Source organism: Hyperolius riggenbachi, chromosome 2, assembly GCF_040937935.1.
Source record: "Hyperolius riggenbachi isolate aHypRig1 chromosome 2, aHypRig1.pri, whole genome shotgun sequence".
NCBI lineage: Eukaryota > Metazoa > Chordata > Amphibia > Anura > Hyperoliidae > Hyperolius > Hyperolius riggenbachi.
Window position 1 is genome coordinate 482,858,424 of NC_090647.1, and position 19,917 is coordinate 482,878,340.

General features: G+C 43.3%; 1 protein-coding gene across 7 annotated transcripts in view; it reads right to left on the reverse strand.

The window, feature by feature from the left end:
• The window catches only part of ABR (ABR activator of RhoGEF and GTPase), a 669,248-nt gene that overhangs the window by 217,150 nt on the left and 432,181 nt on the right, over positions 1–19,917 (reverse strand). For all 7 annotated transcript variants that reach the window (XM_068270301.1, XM_068270303.1, XM_068270302.1 and 4 more), the window contains one exon: positions 15,881–15,988. In XM_068270301.1, coding sequence (XP_068126402.1) covers positions 15,881–15,988 — 108 coding nt within the window. The remainder of the gene's footprint in view (positions 1–15,880; positions 15,989–19,917) is intronic.

Sequence of the window (19,917 nt, forward strand, 5' to 3'; positions counted from 1 at the left end):
TAGCAGTGTTCGGAAAATCGCATTTCAAAGTGCTTTCTCAAGTGCTTAGTGATTTCTCTATCCTTTCTAGTAAATCGCAATCGCTCTGAAAATGGTGCAGCAGCCGCGTTTGCGATTGGATAGACAGCTCATCGTTCATGTGAGAACACTCACATAAGCTAACATTGCACTAGCGCTTTTAAGCAGGGCTGTGGAGTCGGTCCAAAAATCCACCGACTCCGACTCCTCAGTTTAGGATTCCACCGACTCCGACTCCTCGACTCCGACTCCTCTAATTTGCATATTACAATTTTGTTGATTAAAAGTATGTAACATGAAATTCGTCTCTTAACTGCCAACGCTTAGGAATTTTACAAGACAACTGAAGTGAGAAGGATTGTAGACTACTATATTTATTCCCTTTAGACTAAAACTAGTCCTTGGTAAGAGTACTTGTAAAAGGTACAGACCGGAACAAAGAACATCTATCAGGCCCTAGGCAATGTGACTGTGGGTACATGTACGAGTGATGTGCGGGTGCTCTGCAGGGGAATGAGGAGATTCTTCCTCTATTACACATTCTTCATGCACAATCTGAACAAGGTTTATGGGTGACATTTATGGGTGACAGACAACACCTCTGTGTTCAATGTGCACAGCATTCTCAGTGGATTCCCTGCAGCTCTGTGGGGAGTGCATATGTAGAGTATAGTACTACTGTGTAACAAAGTAAACCTGAGACAGATGAAATTAAAGTTTTATACATACCTGGGGCTTCCTCCAGCCGCCTTCAGGATAATCAGTCCCTCGTTGTCCTCCTCCACCACCTGGATCTTCTGCTATGAGTCCAGGTACTTGAGCCAGTCGGGCGTAGTGCGCATGCACACACTCCGCCGCCAGGAGCATACTTCACCTGTGCAGCACTATTGCGCAGGTGCAGAATGTTCCTGGCTGTGGGAGCGGCATGCGGCCGGACAGCGCTGACTGGCTGAATTACCAGGACTCATAGCAGAAGATCCAGGTGGCGGAGGAGGACAGTGAGGGACTGATTAGCCTGAAGGGGGCTGGAGGAAGCCCCAGGTATGTATAAAACTTTACTTTTCATCCGTCTCAGGTACCCTTTAATTTGTAGTCACCAAACCAAATTTTAACAACATATCAAATTATTTGATTTCATCAGCAAAGGGAGTGCATACATTTGCATAAATCAGCATCAATGCAGAATTATTTTTCATCTCGTTGACCATCTCTATTAGTGACACAGCTACACATCAGGCTTTATTCCTACAGCATAGATGTTATTTAGTATATATAAGAGATTCCTGTGTACACATCATATATACAGTCACAATCAGATATGTATATCTGACCTTAAAAAAACGGGGACTGCTTTATTGAAGCAGCACAAGTAACTAATTTTGATTGGTTTATTTCATTTTTGTGGACTAAGCACAGCTAGTACTGTATATATACATTATTTTTAATGACTATTATCTGAGAAATAAAACATTTTATCATATTTTCTATTTTAATTACAGTTACAAATTCATTAGGAGTCGGTGCATTTTTTTCCTGACTCCGACTCCAGGCACCGACTCCACAGCCCTGCTTTTAAAGGGACACTTAAGTAAAAAAAAAAATGAGTTTTACTCACCTGGGGCTTCCAATAGCCCCCTGCAGCTGTCCGTTGCCCTCGCCGCCTCCCTCCGATCCTCCTGGCCCCGCCGGCAGCCACTTCCTGTTTTAGTGACAGGAGCTGACAGGCTGGGGACGCGAGTGATTCTTCGCGTTCCCAGACACATTAGCACACTCTATGCTGCTATATGGTATATGATATATGCTATAGTTGCATAGATAGCGCTATTGTGGCCAGGAACGCGAAGAATCACTCGCGTCCCCAGCCTGTCAGCTCCTGTCACCGAAACAGGAAGAGGCTGCCGGCGGGGCCAGGAGGATCGTAGTAAGACGGCGAGGGCACCGGACAGCTGCAGGGGGCTATTGGAAGCCCCAGGTGAGTAAAACTCATTTTTTTTGTTTGACTTAAGTGTCCCTTTAAGGCGATATTTAAAATCACAAGTCCTTGTTTTATTGCTTTGTAGTAAACATAAGGTGAGTACACACATCACAGTGCTAACCAGGGCTGTGGAGTAGGTACAAAAATCTTCCGACTCCGGGTACCCAAAATAGCCCAGACTCCGACTCCCCAACTCCGACTCCACAGCCCTGCTGCTAACACTAGTCCATTAAAGCGGACCTGAACTCAGAACTTCCTCTCTGTTCTAAAAGATAAGCAACAGCATAATAACCTTTAAAGAAAAACATTTCTTTGTTATAGCTAATACAAATCCTGTAACAAATCTGCAGTGTATCTACTTTCTGCTTTCATGGAAGCAGACTTTGGGCTTGATTCACAAAGCTAAGCAGTAGCTGTTAGCACGCTTGTGAAAAGCCCCTTATCACGCCTAAAGTCAGTTTGAAACGTCGCATCGCGGTGCGACGAAAACGGGGAACCCGATGTGCCTATAATGTCGCATTGGGTGCGACTTTAACGTCACATGGTGCGACTTTAAAGTGGCACCCAATGGCGAGATTATAGGCGCATCAGGTGCCCCGTTTTTTTTTTGCACCGCGATGCAACGTTTCGCACGCACCGGCCTTCGTGCGCGATCAGATTTGCAAAACAGTGCTAACCCAGTTAGCACCCTAGTTATCACGCCCAAAGTCTTTTAGTTGTGCTAACTGGGTTAGCACCACTTTGTGAATCAAGCACATAGGGTTAACATCCTGTGTTTACAAATTAGCTGCTTTGCCAAGGCAGTCAGCTGGCACAGCTAAGACATCAAATTACAACTTGTGATTAGTCACAGATGAGAAGGAATTAGACAGACTAAACTCTGTAAATACATACAGGGTGCATTTCCCTATGTTTATCTTCTGTCCTGTGCAAGAGTTTAGGTCCATTTTAATGTTTTGGCCATCAGCTTGATTCCTGTACAGGCTCCTCCCATCATCTGCGTACAGTTTCAACAGGCAACATGCTGCTTCATAATTACACATCATGCACCCGTTCCCCTCAGCAAACTTTTGATGGGTCCCACCACAATCCCCTCACCCTTCCCGTGTGACCCCCTCAAAGCAGGGCCAATCTGCCTCCCCAATGCAAAGGGAAGACAGTGCACATTATACTCCTAAATAGACTGTAGAGAGATGAGAGCAACCCGAACCATGCCCTCTGCAACAACACAGAAAACAGAATGCATGGGTGGTGGGAAAAGTATGCCTCATCTGGGAGTGGTGATCAGTGGATGAGAGATGTGCGGGAATGGATGGACACTTCCACGGCGATGGCAGTTGAGAAGAGGGCATGGAGAGTAGAAGAAAATAAGATTTTTGATGGCATGATTTACTTTTGTTAACATTATCCTCCTCCAGCACTAGTGGACGATTTGGGAAATACCTTGGAATCCAGAGGATCACCACACCATGTGCCATGTGGTCAAATCAAGTTGAGCCACTAACTTCAGACAGGCCTCCTCTCCAGACCAGTCCTGTTTGCGGTGCCACTCAAGTTCAACTCCTAATTTACAAGGAATTGCTTGACAAAGGATCTTAAAGAGGAACTCCAGTGAAAATAATGTAGTAAAAAAAGTGCTTCATTTTTTACCATAATTATGTATAAATGATTTAGTCAGTGTTTGCTCATTGTAAAATCTTTCCTCTCCCCGATTTACATTCTGACATAAATTACATGGTGACATTTTTACTGTGGGCAGGTTATGTAGCTGCTCCTAGCTGTTTTGGCTGTTAGAGACAGCCGTAAACAGCTAATTCCTGTCTGTGAACATTGTTACATTGTAACAAACTGCCAAAAGTACCGCGGTACTCAGAGCTTCTTGTGGGAGGGGTTTCAGCACAAAATCAGTCATACAGTGCCCCCTGATGGTCTGTTTGTGAAAAGCATTATATTTCTCATGTAAAAGGGGGTATCAGCTACTGATTGGGATAAAGTTCAATTCTAGGTTGGAGTTTCTCTTTAATGATTTGAAATGGATTTTCCTGTGGCAAATTACTTGTTGAGATTAACTGAGTGTTAACATTTCTGACTCACTGTATGTTTCTAGATTGAAAATCATCACAGTTTTTTTTATGTAATTGAATTTACAGATAAATAAAATTGCTGCATATAATAAGGGTATACCACCTCTTCATCTTCATTTTGGGTTTGGACAGGCATTGTTCTACTTTTAAGGTAGCCATGCATGGGATCAACAGATCACCGGCAGATTCAATCAAAGTAATGGAATCTGCACAGACATTAATCGCACGCATGGATAGCTTCAGATTCAACAGAGCAAAATGTTTGGGTTAAAACAAAGTTTACCACACTAGTTAATGTATCTAAAATAAACATTTACAGAAATAAACATTGCCAAACAAAAAAATAAAAATGCAGCCGTATGAATAGTATTAATCGATCCATTTTATTCACCATTTAAGTGTTAGGGTTAGACATTTACATATAAAAAAAAAGACTCCCTGCTCTTATTTACATTTAAACAAAATAGAAGTAAGACTTTCCAGGTGAACTCCTCCATAAAGATACTATTTGCATGAGATGTTTTGCTTGGCAACCACACTGCAAGTCTCAACCTTGGGTTCAACTGGAGTATCTATTAATGATGGCGCAAATGGAGGACAGCTCATAGCCTGCCCACTTTCCTGACAACTGTGATCACAATGCCCAGTCACTAATAAAATAGTAACACTGCAAGAGCAGGAGTCGTGCCACAGAACTGGGAAAGAAAACAAAAAAACACATTAATAAACTCCCATTATGGGAGGTCCCTTCCATTGGAAACGGTGTGTCGGAGAAGTCAGTCCATTTGCAGCATAATGCTAAGCAAGTAGCAGGCTCACTCGGACAGCCAGCTGTTAGCACATACAATTGTGTTTCTTTACATAATGTGACCAACTTTTAAAAACAGGGGTTAAACAGTAGCTGCAAAATCATTGTTTCACACAAAAAGGGTAATGATATAGTAGGGCTGTGTTTCCCTATGTTTGGTGGTTTCCCCCCCCCCCCCCCCGTTATTTTTAAAGGACAACTGAAGTGAGAGGGATATGGAGGCTGCCAACCATGCTTCTTTCCTTTTAAACAATGCATATTGCCTGGCTGCCCTGCTGATCCTCTGCCTGTAATACTTTTTAGTCTTAGACCCTGAACAGGCATGCAGATCAGATGTTTGACTTAAAGAGTCTGAAGCCTTTCAAAATACCTCTTTTTATGCTGCAGGCTTCTTCATTATTATAACCCAAGCTGATTCGCTGTGGGGATGAAGTAGAACAAGATCTTAATCCCTCCGAAATCCCTGGGGGAATATTTGGGGCTCCTTCTGGGTAGAGGCAGAGTTTTGTGCAGTAGCTCTGCCTCTACTCGCGTCAATCTTCGCTGATCGCCGCCTCTCCCCACCCCTCAGTCTTCTTTCGTTGAGAGGGGCGGGGAGAGACGGCGATCAGTGCAGATTGATTGTACTGGAGGCAGAGCTACAGCGCTAAACTCTGCCTCCCTCGGGCAGCAAGATCCACAACCTGGAAAGTCTTGGAATTTTGCCCCTGGATTTGGGGGGGTATGAAGCCCTCGTTCTGCAGCGTCCCCATGGCAAATCAGCTTGGGTCATATTGATAAAGAAGCCTGCAGCATAAAAAGAGGTATTTTGAAAGGCTTTAGTCTCTCTTTAAAGGTTACTTCTGCCTGCGGTCCCCTGGCAAGGAGCAGTGTTTGCGTTGGCGCAGTACGCTTCTAATCACGTCAGAGCGACCACAAGCGGCTCTCACACAGGTGCAGCAGATGCCGAACTGGAGAGGTCGGCATCTCCAACGGAGGGGACTGGGAGCCACTGGTCTGCAGCCAGGGACATATCGGATGCTAGAGGCTGGCTGGCAAGTAGATCTGATTTTATATATTTTGCCTGTGTATTTTGTACATAGCTATACTGTATGTCATAATCACAAAGTGCACGGGAAGGCACAGTTTAGGCAACTTCTAAAACTTGTACAATGAGGGTCACAGCAATCTACTGAAATGTGTAATCCTGTGTGAGTTTCTGCAGGTAGCTGTTCACAGTGTCTTTCTGCAATAAATAAGGGCACTGTGGAGATGTGGTTGCTGCAATATGAGGTGCCACTATCCCCATTACCTACAGTGCTGTGGGACTGTTGCTAGCAAAGCACCATTCTAAAACTTGTGTGTGGAGCAATTGATCTGAGCTCATGTTCAACCATGGACAATGTGCTGCTTGTCTTAACTGTGACCTTCATCCCTCTGGTGTCAGCAAAAATCCAGCTCTCTATATACTACACACTGCTGTCCATTGAAACTCCACCTCCAGCCTGCCTCATGCCTGGGCAAGAATGCAGGTAACTGCTGGCTCTTCACAGAATCACAATTCTAAGCTGCTAGCTGCCCTCATAGTCACCATCGGCCGCCCACACATTCCTGGAAAACCGTAATATGCAGATATCCAGGGTTGGCTTTATCTCAAATGTAAACCTAGCCTTAGATCTGTGCCCGGAGACAGGCTTCAACATTTACAGGAAAAAGTCAGAATTTACATATTATTTGAGCAGCCTAATTTTGAAATTAAAGTTCCTTTTGAAATGCAGTGTGCACTTAGGGTAACTTTTTATTAGGCATTTTTTCATCACAAGTTAAATTTGCCCTATTCAGGATTCTAAAAAGTGTAGTTAGAAGTATGACTGGACATGAAAGAATACCCACAAACTGCCCTGAGCAGTAAAGGCTAAACGATTCATGTAGGGGGCCCAGTCTCCCCCCCGACCCCCCCCCCCCCCCCCCCCCCCCCGTGTATCCTGGGTGTGGTGTGAACTGAGGCTACCAGTGATTTTGTAACCTCCTTCAACACACTGACCATGGATGGGAGGGGTGGGAGCATCATCAGGTAGGGGGAGAGGTGGAGGAAGGGAACTTGGTCATGAGGCAATGGCTCCATTCCAGTGCTGGGACCCTCCAAACGGCTTAACCAGGGGCTTTCAGGAATAGGTTTGCACAGGCTCACTGGTGGATTGCACAGTAGCACGAAGCAGTTTGCGCATGTCTTTTTCCTCTGTGCACGAGCTGCCCCATGTTAATGCGCAGGCCGTCTGTGTAGTGTGGCCGTGCTTGAGCGAGTTAAGAAGGAGAGCGTCCTGGCGAGCATATATTTTAAAACGTCACAAATTAATTGAGGTGCGACATTAAATAACAATATTACTAGCAATATCGGTAAATAACAATTTAAGCGCAACTTTAAATAACGAAAATGGTAAATAATTTAATTGTGGTATTACATGATCAGTAAATTTACCGATAATGTTGAACTTAAAGGGAACCAGAGATGAAGCACCCTCATGTATTTTACCATATACAGGATCTTCTCAAAAAATTAGCATATTGTGATAAAGTTCATTATTTTCTGTAATGTACTGATAAACATTAGACTTTCATATATTTTAGATTCATTACACTACAACTGAAGTAGTTCAAGCCTTTTATTGTTTTAATATTGATGATTTTGGCATACAGCTCATGAAAACTCAAAATTCCTATCTCAAAAAATTAGCATATTTCATCCAACCAATAAAAGTGTTTTTAAAACAAAAAAAGTCAACCTTCAAATAATTATGTTCAGTTATGCACTCAATACTTGGTCGGGAATCCTTTTTCAGAAATGAGTGCTTTAATGCGGCGTGGCATGGAGGCAATCAGCCTGTGGCACTGTTCAGGTGTTATGGAGGCCCAGGATGCTTCGATAGCGGCCTTAAGCTCACCCAGAGTGTTGGGTCTTGCGTCTCTCAACTTACTCTTCACAATATCCCACAGATTCTCTATGGGGTTAAGGTCAGGAGAGTTGGCAGGCCAATTGAGCACAGTAATACCATGGTCATTAAACCATTTACCAGTGGTTTTGGCACTGTGAGCAGGTGCCAGGTCGTGCTGAAAAATGAAATCTTCCATCTCCATAAAGCTTTTTAGCAGATGGAAGCATGAAGTGCTCCAAAATCTCCTGATAGCTAGCTGCATTGGCATTGGACCAACACCAGCAGCTGACATGGCACCCCAGACCATCACAGACTGTGGGTACTTGACACTGGACTTCAGGCATTTTGGCATTTCCCTCTCCCCAGTCTTCCTCCAGACTCTGGCACCTTGATTTCCGAATGACATGTAAAAGTTGCTTTCACCCGAAAAAAGTACTTTGGACCACTGAGCAACAGTCCAGTGCTGCTTCTCTGTAGTCCAGGTCAGGCGCTTCTGCCGCTGTTTCTGGTTCAAAAGTGGGTTCATGCTTCCATCTGCTGAAAAGCTTTATGGAGATGAAGATTTCATTTTTCAGCACAACCTGGCACCTGCTCACAGTGCCAAAACCAATGGTAAATGGTTTAATGACCATGGTATTACTGTGCTCAATTGGCCTGCCAACTCTCCTGACCTGAACCCCATAGAGAATCTGTGGGATATTGTGAAGAGAAAGTTGAGAGACGCAAGACCCGACACTCTGGATGAGCTTAAGGCCGCTATCGAAGCATCCTGGGACTCCATAACACCTGAGCAGTGCCACAGGCTGATTGCCTCCACGCCACGCCGCATTGAAGCAGTCATTTCTGCAAAAGGATTCCCGACCAAGTATTGAGTGCATAACTGAACATAATTATTTGAAGGTTGACTTTTTTTGTTTTAAAAACCCTTTTCTTTTATTGGTCGGATGAAATATGCTAATTTTTTGAGATAGGAAATTTGGGTTTTCATGAGCTGTATGCTAAAATCATCAATATTAAAACAATAAAAGGCTTGAACTACTTCAGTTGTGTGTATTTGAATCTAAAATATATGAAAGTCTAATGTTTATCAGTACATTACAGAAAATAATGAACTTTATCACAATATGCTAATTTTTTTGAGAAGATCCTTGTATATCAGTGGGAACATTAGAGAAAACACCTACCCTGCTCTTAAGTCTGGCTTTGCTCATGAATCATTATAGCTGAGTCTGTCTTCTCTGATGTCTTTTCAAGCCCAAGCCTGCCCCCTTCTGGCTCTGCTTTAATGACTCAGCTATAATGATTCCTGAGCAAAGCCAGACTGAATGCTCAGTCTGGGATTTTATCAGGGCTGATTAGAAGCAGGCTGAGCAGTGAAGAATAAAACAGAGAGCAGGGTAGGCGTTTTCTCTAATGTTCCCACTGATATATATGGTAAAATACAGAAGGGTGCTTCGTCTCTGGTTCACTTTAACTATAACCTAACCTCTCCTTACTCTCACACAGAACTGTCCCCTGGTGGTGCCTAACCCTAGCCTCCCCTTAGTGGTGCTTAACTTTAAGACCCCCCTGGTGGTGCCTAACCCTAAGACCCCCCTGGTGGTGCCCAACCCTTAGAGCCCCTGGTGGTGCCTAACCCTAAGACCCCCCCCCCCCCAGTGGTGCCTAACCCTAAGACCCCCACCCCCCAGTGGTGCCTAACCCTAAGACTCGCCTGGTGGTGCATAACCCTAAACCCCCCCTAGTGGTGCCTAACCCTAACCCCCCCCCCCCTACTGGTGCCTAACCCTAAGATTTCCCTGGTGGTGCCTAACCCTGAAACCCCCTAGTGGTGCCTAACCCTAAGACCCACGTAGTGGTGCCTAACTCTAAGACCCCCCTGGTGGTGCCTAGCCCTAAAATTCCCCCTGGTGGTGCCTAACCTTAACTCCCTTATCCCCGCTAAAAATAATTCAATACATTTAATTTGAATTGCAGCCACCCGCTAAATAGCGAAACCGCTTTCTATATTATGATAAATAACAATTACGCCCATTTTTTGGCCGCCACTTTTCAAATGCTCCTCCTGGCGAGACGCGGTGGTCTGCAAGAGGATCAGAGAACGCTCTGGGTCATCCGGAGGCTTCCCTCTACCAAGGTAGGCATCTAACACAGGTTTTTTTTTTTTAAGGTATTAAAGAGTACAGGGGAAAAGCTGGCTAATGCATTTGAACAATGCCTGAAGCACACTAGCCAGTTTTCCACCTGTTACTTTTGAAGCCTTAATACAATTTGGATTTTTAGCTCAACCTCCCTGCTGCGGACCTTCCTTCTACTTCGTTCATCTCATTGAACTCTTTAATTCACTTACATGTATAGTGAAGGGTGTAGCAGCTAGCTGTCGCTCAACTGACTGGTAACCAAGTGTTTCCCGAATGTAGGTTCCCAAACTCCATCAGTTGCAGCTATGGCTGGCTGACCACGTAATCTGTGGGCGGTACAGCACTGGGGATTGCTGTAATGGGCGCAGGGGCATAGATGTAAAAGAGGTAAATAGCAACTGTGATTGCGGGTATGGTTGGCGCCAGCTGTAGCCAGCACTGACTAAGTAATTGATGGAGCAGAGTGGTCTCTACACGCAGATCGGCACCCAGTATGACAAGTTAGAACGATTTTCTGAAGAAACCGTGTACAGATAAATCAAACACAACCATCAGGTAATGCAGCTTACTTAGAACAGAGATGAACACAGAATGAATACAGGAAATTACAATTCCATAGAGATCATTGCAGCACTTTACAGACAGTGACATCTTGTGGTTGCTTTACTGTACTGCAGTTTAAGTAATAATATTGCTAAAGCCAACAGTAATTTAGGCGTGGAATAGTGGCGGTGATTGCAGGAATGTTACTATTAGGAGTAAGTGGGTGGAGGTTTGTGTTGGGTGTAGATAGGGAGATAGGGAAGGACTGACAATAGGAGTACAGTGTGGGACAGTAGACTGTCAATGTAATTACCGATATTCTACTATTGAGGACAGAAGAAGATCGGTAAAATTACAGATAATCTACTATTGGGATTTCCACGTGGCCATTTGACCAGGCGCCCCTTTTACGTGTAAACTCATAATTCCACGTAAGGATGAAAAAAAAAATAATGGGATAAAACACTCAACACACTAGAGAGTATAGTTGGGTGTTTGGATCTCAAACAGTACATGTCTTCCACATGATTATTTTGCTCTCTGCTTGGAGATGTAAGTTAACATTTTACCTTTACATTCTAAATGATGGCCTTCTCATTTCTAGACACTCAGAGAGAGTTCCACCTGCCAAGGCATGCAAATCTCCTGCTCTAATCTTTAGAGAAGTGAACAGGAAGATTCCTGACATTGTGATTTATGAAAACAAACGCTGTATTAATTGCTACCCATGGGAATTTCCAAGGCCCTGAATGCCTTGGATTGATCATGCTAGCCTGCGGAGCTACACCTGACCCCTCCTTCCTCTGGAATAATTACTCTAAACCATTGGAGACCCTTGCATGGCTATTATTAAACCGTCCCTTATTTATTTTTATTTATGCTCAGCATATATACAGTATGGGTACTTATTATAATTTATTGTATTTATAAAGCGCCAACATATTACGCAGCTCTGCACAATGGATAAATGGGTTAACATACAAGGTAGGTCATACAAGGAGCTCACAACAAAACAAGATCATGCAAATGTCTTTGATAACAGTAGTTCAGTGTCTTTAGTGAATCTTCAGGGCTCGTTTGAAGGTGTTAAAAGTGGGAGCGGGTTCCAGAGAATGAGGGCTGGCTTAGTGAAGTCCTGCAGTCGCGCATGCAAGTGAGATATGCAGGTCATTGGAGGGTCGGAAGGGGTGGGCCGGTATGTGCCTGTGGACAACATCGGAAATGTAGGTCGGGCAGGTCCTGTGCACTGATTTGTAGGCCAAGCACAAAGAAAAGTCAATCCTGAAGCAAATGGGGAGCCAGTGGAGGGCTTTACAGAGGGGGAGGGCTTTACAGAGGCGTTACAATGAGAGGAGTTGATCAGTCTAGCTGCTGCTTTCATTACCGATTGAAGGGTAAGCAATACGGTTTAAGGGGAGGCCTGATAAAAGGGAATTGCAATTGTCTAGACAGGAGAGGACAAGGGCATGAATAAGGAGTTTTATGTCAGGGGACAGGTACTTATCAAGCAGTGTGTTAAAGGACAACTGAAGTGAGAGGGCTATGGAGTCATATTTATTTCCTTATAAGCAATACCAATTGCCTGACTATCTTGTTGATCCTCTGCCTCTAATATTTTTAGCCATAGACCCCGAACAAGCATGCAGCAGATCAGATGTTTCTGACATTATTGTCAGATCTGACAAGATTAGCTGCATGCTTGTTTCTGGTGTTATTAAGACACTGCTGTAGCCAAATAGATCAGCAGGGCTGCCAGGCAACTGGTATTGTTTAAAAGGCAATCAATATGGCAGCCTCCATATTCTACTCGCTACAGTTGTCTTTTAAGGTTCGTGCACACATCTGACTACCGGTCGTCAGACCCGCCTGCGGGGTGGTCGTTCTGACAACAGTTTGCCGGTGTGTACAGTCTGTCGGCAGATTGATAAGGCTGGTTTTGACATCAGCCTGATGACAGACTGTGCACACCGGCAAACTGTCGTCACAACGGCCGCCTCGCGGGCGGGTCTGACGACTGGTAGTTAGTTAAAGTCTGACGTGTGTACGTAGCTTTACTGAGAACATGGAACACCTGTCTGTCTCTCAGGGGCATACAATCTAGTGTCTCCAACACAATCTAGGGCAATTATAGGGGAAGCCAAATAACCTATCAGTATGTTTTTGGGTTGTAGGAAAAACTAAAGCATCCATAGGAAAGCTATAAACCCATTGAGAACATACAGACTTCATGCAGACAGTGCTGCCAGGCCGGAGATGTGAGCACCTCCCCATCATGCTGCCATCTAATACACACCAGGAATGGTTTGTGTTGGCAGTCAAATGAAAATCTTGCTGTTACATACTCTACTACTACATAGGAACACCATTTTATAGTAATAAGATCAATCAATATTTGGGATTTTTTTTTACAGTGTGACTTAATTCTTGAAAGATTAACAAAATCCTTTGTAGAAGACAAGTGAAGATGGTTAAGGCGCACCTGTCATGAGGGAAACATGGAGGCTGTCACAGCTGACCTACTTCTGACTGCCATCTGCAGTTCCACTGGTTAGAGCACTTCATGTGTTCCTCACATTTATGGGTTTGCAGAGTAGGCATGTCATAACACCCGATATACAGATTTGTTTTAAGGATAATGACTAGAAAGATAACTAGCTTTTTTAATAACAGGTCCACAAAGTCTGCTTTTCATTTTTATCTCAAACAACCTATCTGTGTGCTCAAAATTTGTGAACCAACGGTGCTGCTAATCATTTAGTATTTATATAGCGCTTATGTCTTTCGCAGTGCTGACCAGAGTATATAGTCTTGTCACTAGCTGTCCCTCAGAAGAGCTCACAATCTAATCCATGCCATAGTCATGTGTCTATCTTAGTCCAGGGTCATTTTATGGTGAAGCCAAATAACTTATGTATGTTTTTGGGATTTGAGGGAAGCCGGGGTACCCAGAGGAAACCCACGCAAATATGGGAAGAACATACAAACTCTGTACAGATAGTGCCCTGGCTCAGATTTGAACCAGGGACCCAGTGCTTCAAGATGAGAGTGTATCCATTACACCACCATGCTAATGAACAGCTACCACATGGTATCAGCAGCCATCTTTATTCTGCTGTTTTATACACACACTTTTCTTTGTTTTGGGTGACAGTGTTAATACAGATGTCCCTCCCTGGTCATCACAGATGAGTTATTGGCGATCCATTGTCCTGCATCAATGACTGAGCACTGTTTGTGCTCAAACTTTTAACAAACTTCCTGCTTGACCCCCCCCCCCCCCCCCTCCTTCCTTTCTTACTTAATCGAAAATAAGTGTCTCTAGCAATCATTCTAAAACGGTCACCCTTATGAGGATAGTTTTGGGCCTGCAGGAATGTAAGTTGTGTCAATACCTTAGAAGTCAGGGCCACACAGCATAGACGCTTTGTCTATTGACCTACACTTACTAATTAAAGCAAGTTGGTTTTCAGTAACTGTGATCTTGTTGGCATGTGAACAGTAGGAAGGGGTTGGACAAAGCTCTAGGTCAGAAGTAAAGTCTTCTACTCAGTATAGGTCTGGGATTGGTTCAAAGACTTTGAGAACACAGGAGAGGATTGTTATACTCTAAAAACAAATTCTCAAAAGTATGAAAAAAAATTGCATTTGTTTTGTGGATGAGTTGGCTCTGTTGCAATGCACTGCGCTCAGGGTATGGGCCTGAAGACAAAGCATTTTCATAAGTAAGGCTGAGTATGAGAAATTTAAGTAAAAACTGACTAATCTGAATACAGGCAAAATATATTTAAAGGGCAAGCACACCCAAAGCTTGTATATTTTGTTTGGCAGGTTAGTAAAGCAAATGCATGGATTAATAGGGAGACCAGACGATATATATCAGGAGTGGGACGTGAGGGGCACATCTAGTTAGTACTACAGCGAGTTCTACATACTGAAATTCTTAACTGATACAAGAGTCCGGTGAGTGACTAAAGGGGCCCATACACTGGTCGATTTCAGCCTTTGATCGATTGATTCTATGGAATTGATTAATCGGAAATCGATTCTATCAAATCTATCGATAAATCGATTTGATCTGACAGGATGGAAAATCTATGTCGATCTGCTGCTGGCAGCAGATTGATGGCGCATAGAGTTGCATTGGATCTAATGGTCCAATAATGCATTTAGATCATTTTCCAATATATTTCCTGGAAATCTGTTCCTAGGGTGTGGCATACATCAGATAGATTCCTGTCAGATTGGACTTGACAGGCATCTGACAAATCTATCTGATGGGCGAATCTGCTGCAAATCTTTAAGTGTATGGCCATCTGTAGCAGGAATATTGTATCCACAATGCTAGTAGTTCCAGGCTGACTGAGTGTTTGAGGGAGTATTTCAGTGTTTGCATTGTGCTGTGGTTCTCCAAATGCAGCTACTACTCTGCCAAGCTTGAAGCTTGCGTTTAAAGTTACGGACCTGGTACAAACCCAATGAGTGTTTGCATATTGTATATGCATTTATTTCTACACGTGTTTCCTGTACACAAGCGTTGTTTACACATAGATTATATTTCAGTTCTCCTTCAAGTTAACTAGACCTACATGATCCAACTACTTACATTATACAGTAAAACCCCCATTATCCGGCACCAATGGGGATTGGCTGGTTGCTTGAGAGTCGATGTTAAATATAGGCAATAGGCATAGTTAAACAGTACTTTACCCACTCTGTATATTTACTATAAACTGTGTATTAATGTTGAAATACAGTCATTAAAAACAAATTAAGACAAAAGACAGACTTCGGCCAAATTCACATCTGCGTTTTTTTGTGGATCGGGCCGTACAGATCCGGCCATCTGGTTCCGGGAAAACGGCCTGTTTTTATAGCCAGTGTGCTGTAAAACGTCCGGTTTCATTGGTTCCTATTTTGCTGTAAAACCTTCCGTTTCCGTTCCACTGAGCGAAACAATCAGGAAAATTGGGTCCTGCTGCATTTTTTTGTCCGTTGGGCGGAACGGAAACCGGAACAATACGTCTGGATCCGCAGCTAAAAGCTAATGTGAACCGGCCTAAATGTAACAGAGGCTTATTTCTGTATAAACAAGTATAAAAGATTTATGCATCCTTCAAGGTCAGGATTTTTTTTTCTGGTTACTTGAGACTTCTGGTTAAAGAATTTCTGGAAGTTTTGTATTTGGTCAGGCACAACTGACAGATCCAATCTGAAACGAATCTGACTATATGTGGTGGAATAACAAGCTCTACTAGCATTACCTTCTAGTGTGTTAATTATTTTGCAGCCTTTTGGCCACAGACATCCTTTAATCTCTACATCACCTCGCCACATGAGAGAAAGTGCTGTTCCACATACAGACACTGGAGCTCATGATTACACACTTGTGTCATGCTTACCTCAGAGATCTTATTGAACTGGTTGTTACACTGGCTGCACTTCTCCGCAGTCTCCAGGGCAAACTTATAGTTATCCACAAAGGCCTTGTATATTCCCAGCTGGCTGACCTGATACAAAAGACAGGAAAGTGAAGGTCACCAACAAAGTTACAAAATATTTTCATTACCAGATGCATCATCACCTCTTGCAGTGCTACTCTAGCATTTCAAAGCAACAGCCACAAGGAGTAATCCATCCGTTCAGCTTGTGAACTAGAATCAGCCTGGATTTCCATGGCAACAAGTTAGGTTAACAAGGCCTGTGACTAACATCACTTCAGGACTCAGTGAACACCAATGTACAGCACCACCCAAGTTTCATTCCATGGCATTCACTGCAGTGAGGGACAAAGCGCACATCAGACCTGGGCTTCCTGTGTCTAAGCTCAGGAAGGTACATGTCTCAAGGAAAATCCAATAACAATGGGGGACTCCACAGAGACTATCCCCCTAATAGTGCCCCAAACATGGTAACATTTTTTAATATTTTTCCAATTAGATAATTTTGATCGATTACTGTATATACTCGCATATAAGCCGGCCTGTGTATAAGCCGAGGTACTCACTTCTCCCACAGAAATCAGGAAAGTGTTTAACTCGTGTATAAGCCCCCTCCCCAATATAGCCCCGCCACAGTAGCCAGATGTTCCCCCAGTACAAGTAAGCCCTCCTCACTATAGCCAGATGTGCCCCAAGGATGATACAGCTGTGTCTCAAGAAGTCACTAGATGGCTTCATAGCTATGAGACACAGTGATTGCCACACAGGAAGAACACCCCATCACTGCACCGCTGACATGTTGCTTGCATGCTCCGCTCCACAAGCCAGGGAACACAGGTAGTCCTGAGCAGCGCACTCTGCACACCATGTTGCAGGGGATGGGGGGCACAGACACAGCAGGGAGCCAGCTGGCAAGAGCAGGGTCACTAGTGCAAGATGCTCCTCTGCCAGTAACAAAACCTCTTCCACCATCTGTTTTGCTCCACTGACTCGCATATAAGCCGATGGAGTAACACTTCAGCACATTTTTTATGCTGAAAAATGAGTCTTATACGCGAGTATGTACAGTATTCCGAATTGAATTCCGAGTATTGAATATAAAGATTTTTCCAACATGTCCAATTGGGTTTTTATTGAAAAAATAAGATATTAGTTTGTTTTTCTTGATCGAAGATTATTTCCAACTTTTATTTGATTTGATCGCTTTGAACAAATAAACGGGAAAACCAAATATTTTTATTGTACCGTGTAAGGGCACCATTAGTTGGAACACCAGTAGGAGAGTTATAACAGTTTTGCTACAAGGGCCAGGGATATGTATTGACAAGCAAGGGAACCTATCCTCAAACTGTGGACACATAACGAATAAAGTTTAATAAAGAATTAGCACAAGTCTAACTATAGCTGGAGCAGACAACACAACTGCTATGAGCTCCTGTTACATAGGAGGATCCACTGATTCCTGGATGGTTTGCCAGATACTACTAAAGCCTGGCAATAATATGGGGTGAAATATACTACACATACATATAGCTGCCTCTATTACATTGTTGTAAAACCATACTTTCATGTGAATGTTTGCTACTGAATTATGAACAACAGTTTGCACCAACCAATCTGACTTCCTCTTACAGAGGGGACTGTGGCTGAGAACAGATTGAATATGACTAGTGTGTGAACTACGCCTTATAGACCAGTCCTATCCAGTAGAATAGCTAAGTAGCTAGGGGCTCCAGTGCTAATTTCCCCTTGGGAACCTCTAAAGCAATTGATATGGGGCACCAAAATCTGCCAAAACTAGCTGCAAGGTCAGAAAGTTGTAAGCAGGAGGAGAATACTTTGTTAATGAGTACGACTTTTCAAAGCACATTTAGCGGTGATCATTACCAGTATAGAACCAAGGAAGGGCTACCTCTGCATCCCCTATCGCTACACCACTGGTCCTATATCTGTGCTCTGCGCTTACAGGCTTGTGAGCTGTCTGATTAACCCATTAGCATCTTCAATAGCCATCTCGTTTTAGGTGCACTGCTTTTGACCTAAGTTGGCAGAACTCCTTGTACTGTAAATTCTTGTAATGCTTTGATCTCTCTCTACTAGCAGAAAATATAGAAACTGAAAACAGAAGTACTCTGTTATTGTCTCACACTGCCCCCAAGTGACAAGTGGCCATAAATACACATTACAGCAGTACTAATTAAAACACAAATAAATCTAACAAAGAAGAAATGAAAACAAGTGCTAAAATAAATTGGCCTGGGTCACTTGCAAGTCTCTAAATTGGCTGCTAAAGGGTTAAAGCTGCCAAGTGTGTGACTTCTCACTTTCCGAGGAACAAGCGTATGAAGCTAAACTGCCTTGTGCTTGGATGTCAGGTGTACTGTACATTATCCTTCTAGGAAATAAGCTTGTTACTTGCAAATAAATTCATGCTTTAGCAAGGCTCCTCTCTACTAATGTCTCCCATACAAGCTGTTAGTCCTGTATGCTAGTGTAGGTTGTCTGTATTCTCTGCAGAAGGAACAGAACTACCCGTCAGTAATGTCATCACTTTCCCTTCTATAGCATAGGCTCTGAGGTCTTTTCATTCTCTCCAATTGCCTTTTATAAATAACTCCACTTCGGCAGAGCTTCTATACTCTGTGTGATTATTGAACACAATGAACTGGAATGTCCTTTTGACAGCTGCGCTAAAGCGCAAGGAATGCATTGTGTCTGTCAGGCTGCTGTGAGACATCTCAGAGCGCCAGCAGAGAATGCAGGTGACAGTTCCTTCTGCGGAACAGGCAAAGACTGTCCTATAAAGTGCATACCCTCTAAAGAGCTGCTATATCCTGTAGTATATAAGGGGAGAGAAATAACATATCAGCATAACATCAGCTGACAGGACCGCAGCTGTTTTAGCTAAGGGGAAATTCAGTTTCAGGGCCATCATCAAATAAAATAGGTATTTAAATAGGAGGGCAATCTACATCTTCTGTACAGGAGTCAGCACAAACAGAATAATTCTGCAATAAATAAAAGTCTTGCATACGACTTAAAGGGAACCTGAAGCAAGAAGTCCATGGAGGCTGCCATATTTATTTCCTTTTAAACAATACCAGTTGCCAGGAAGCCCTGCTGATCTATTTGGCTGCAGTAGTGTCTGAATCACCCAGGAATAAGCATGCAGCTAATCTGTCAGATCTGGCAATAATGTCAGAAACACCTGATCTGCTGCATGCTTGTTCAGCGTCTATAGCTAAAAGTATTAGAGGTAAAGAATCAGTAGGGCAGCCAGGCAGCTGGCATTGCTTAAAAGTAAATAAATAAGGCAGCCTCCATATCCCTTCAGGTGTCCCTTAAAGAGAGAGGAACTAACGGTGAGGTTAGTATGTAATATTCATTTGCAGATATGTCATGTGTTTATTTTAAATAATTTTCCTCGCTACAGGTTCCCTTTAACTAGAGCTGATCTTTATAAAACCTATATGCAGTGAAAAATGAGTTACATCAAACACCTCCCTCACCCTCTCAGAAGAGTAGGAATATCAGCTTATATGTAAAAATACTCTTTATTGTCATTTTGATCCACACATTAGTGGAAACACAACTTCTGCCAGTCCGTATATTGATCCAATTAAAGGGACACCGAGCACCTCTCATGGGTATGCCTTTAAGCCAGACGACTTCCAATAAAGTCGCGCTATGACCCCTCTGGAGAAGCCTCTTGCAATGGCCATGCGTGTCACTTCTTCTTTCTGCTTCATTCAGTGATGCACTTCTCTAACAGAGAAGACAGGAGTGACCCGGATGTTATAACATAGCCAAGATGGCAGCCGCGATTTTTAAATTGAAATCAAACGAAAGGTTTTTGGTGTACAATGGCGATTCAGGCATCAAATGAAAGAGGAGAGCACAAGCTACATAAAGGCATGCATCTTTAAGTACTTTGAAGAACTGGTCGGAGTCTCTAGGCATACCCATGAGAGGTGCTCGGAGTCCCTTTAAGCTCTCTT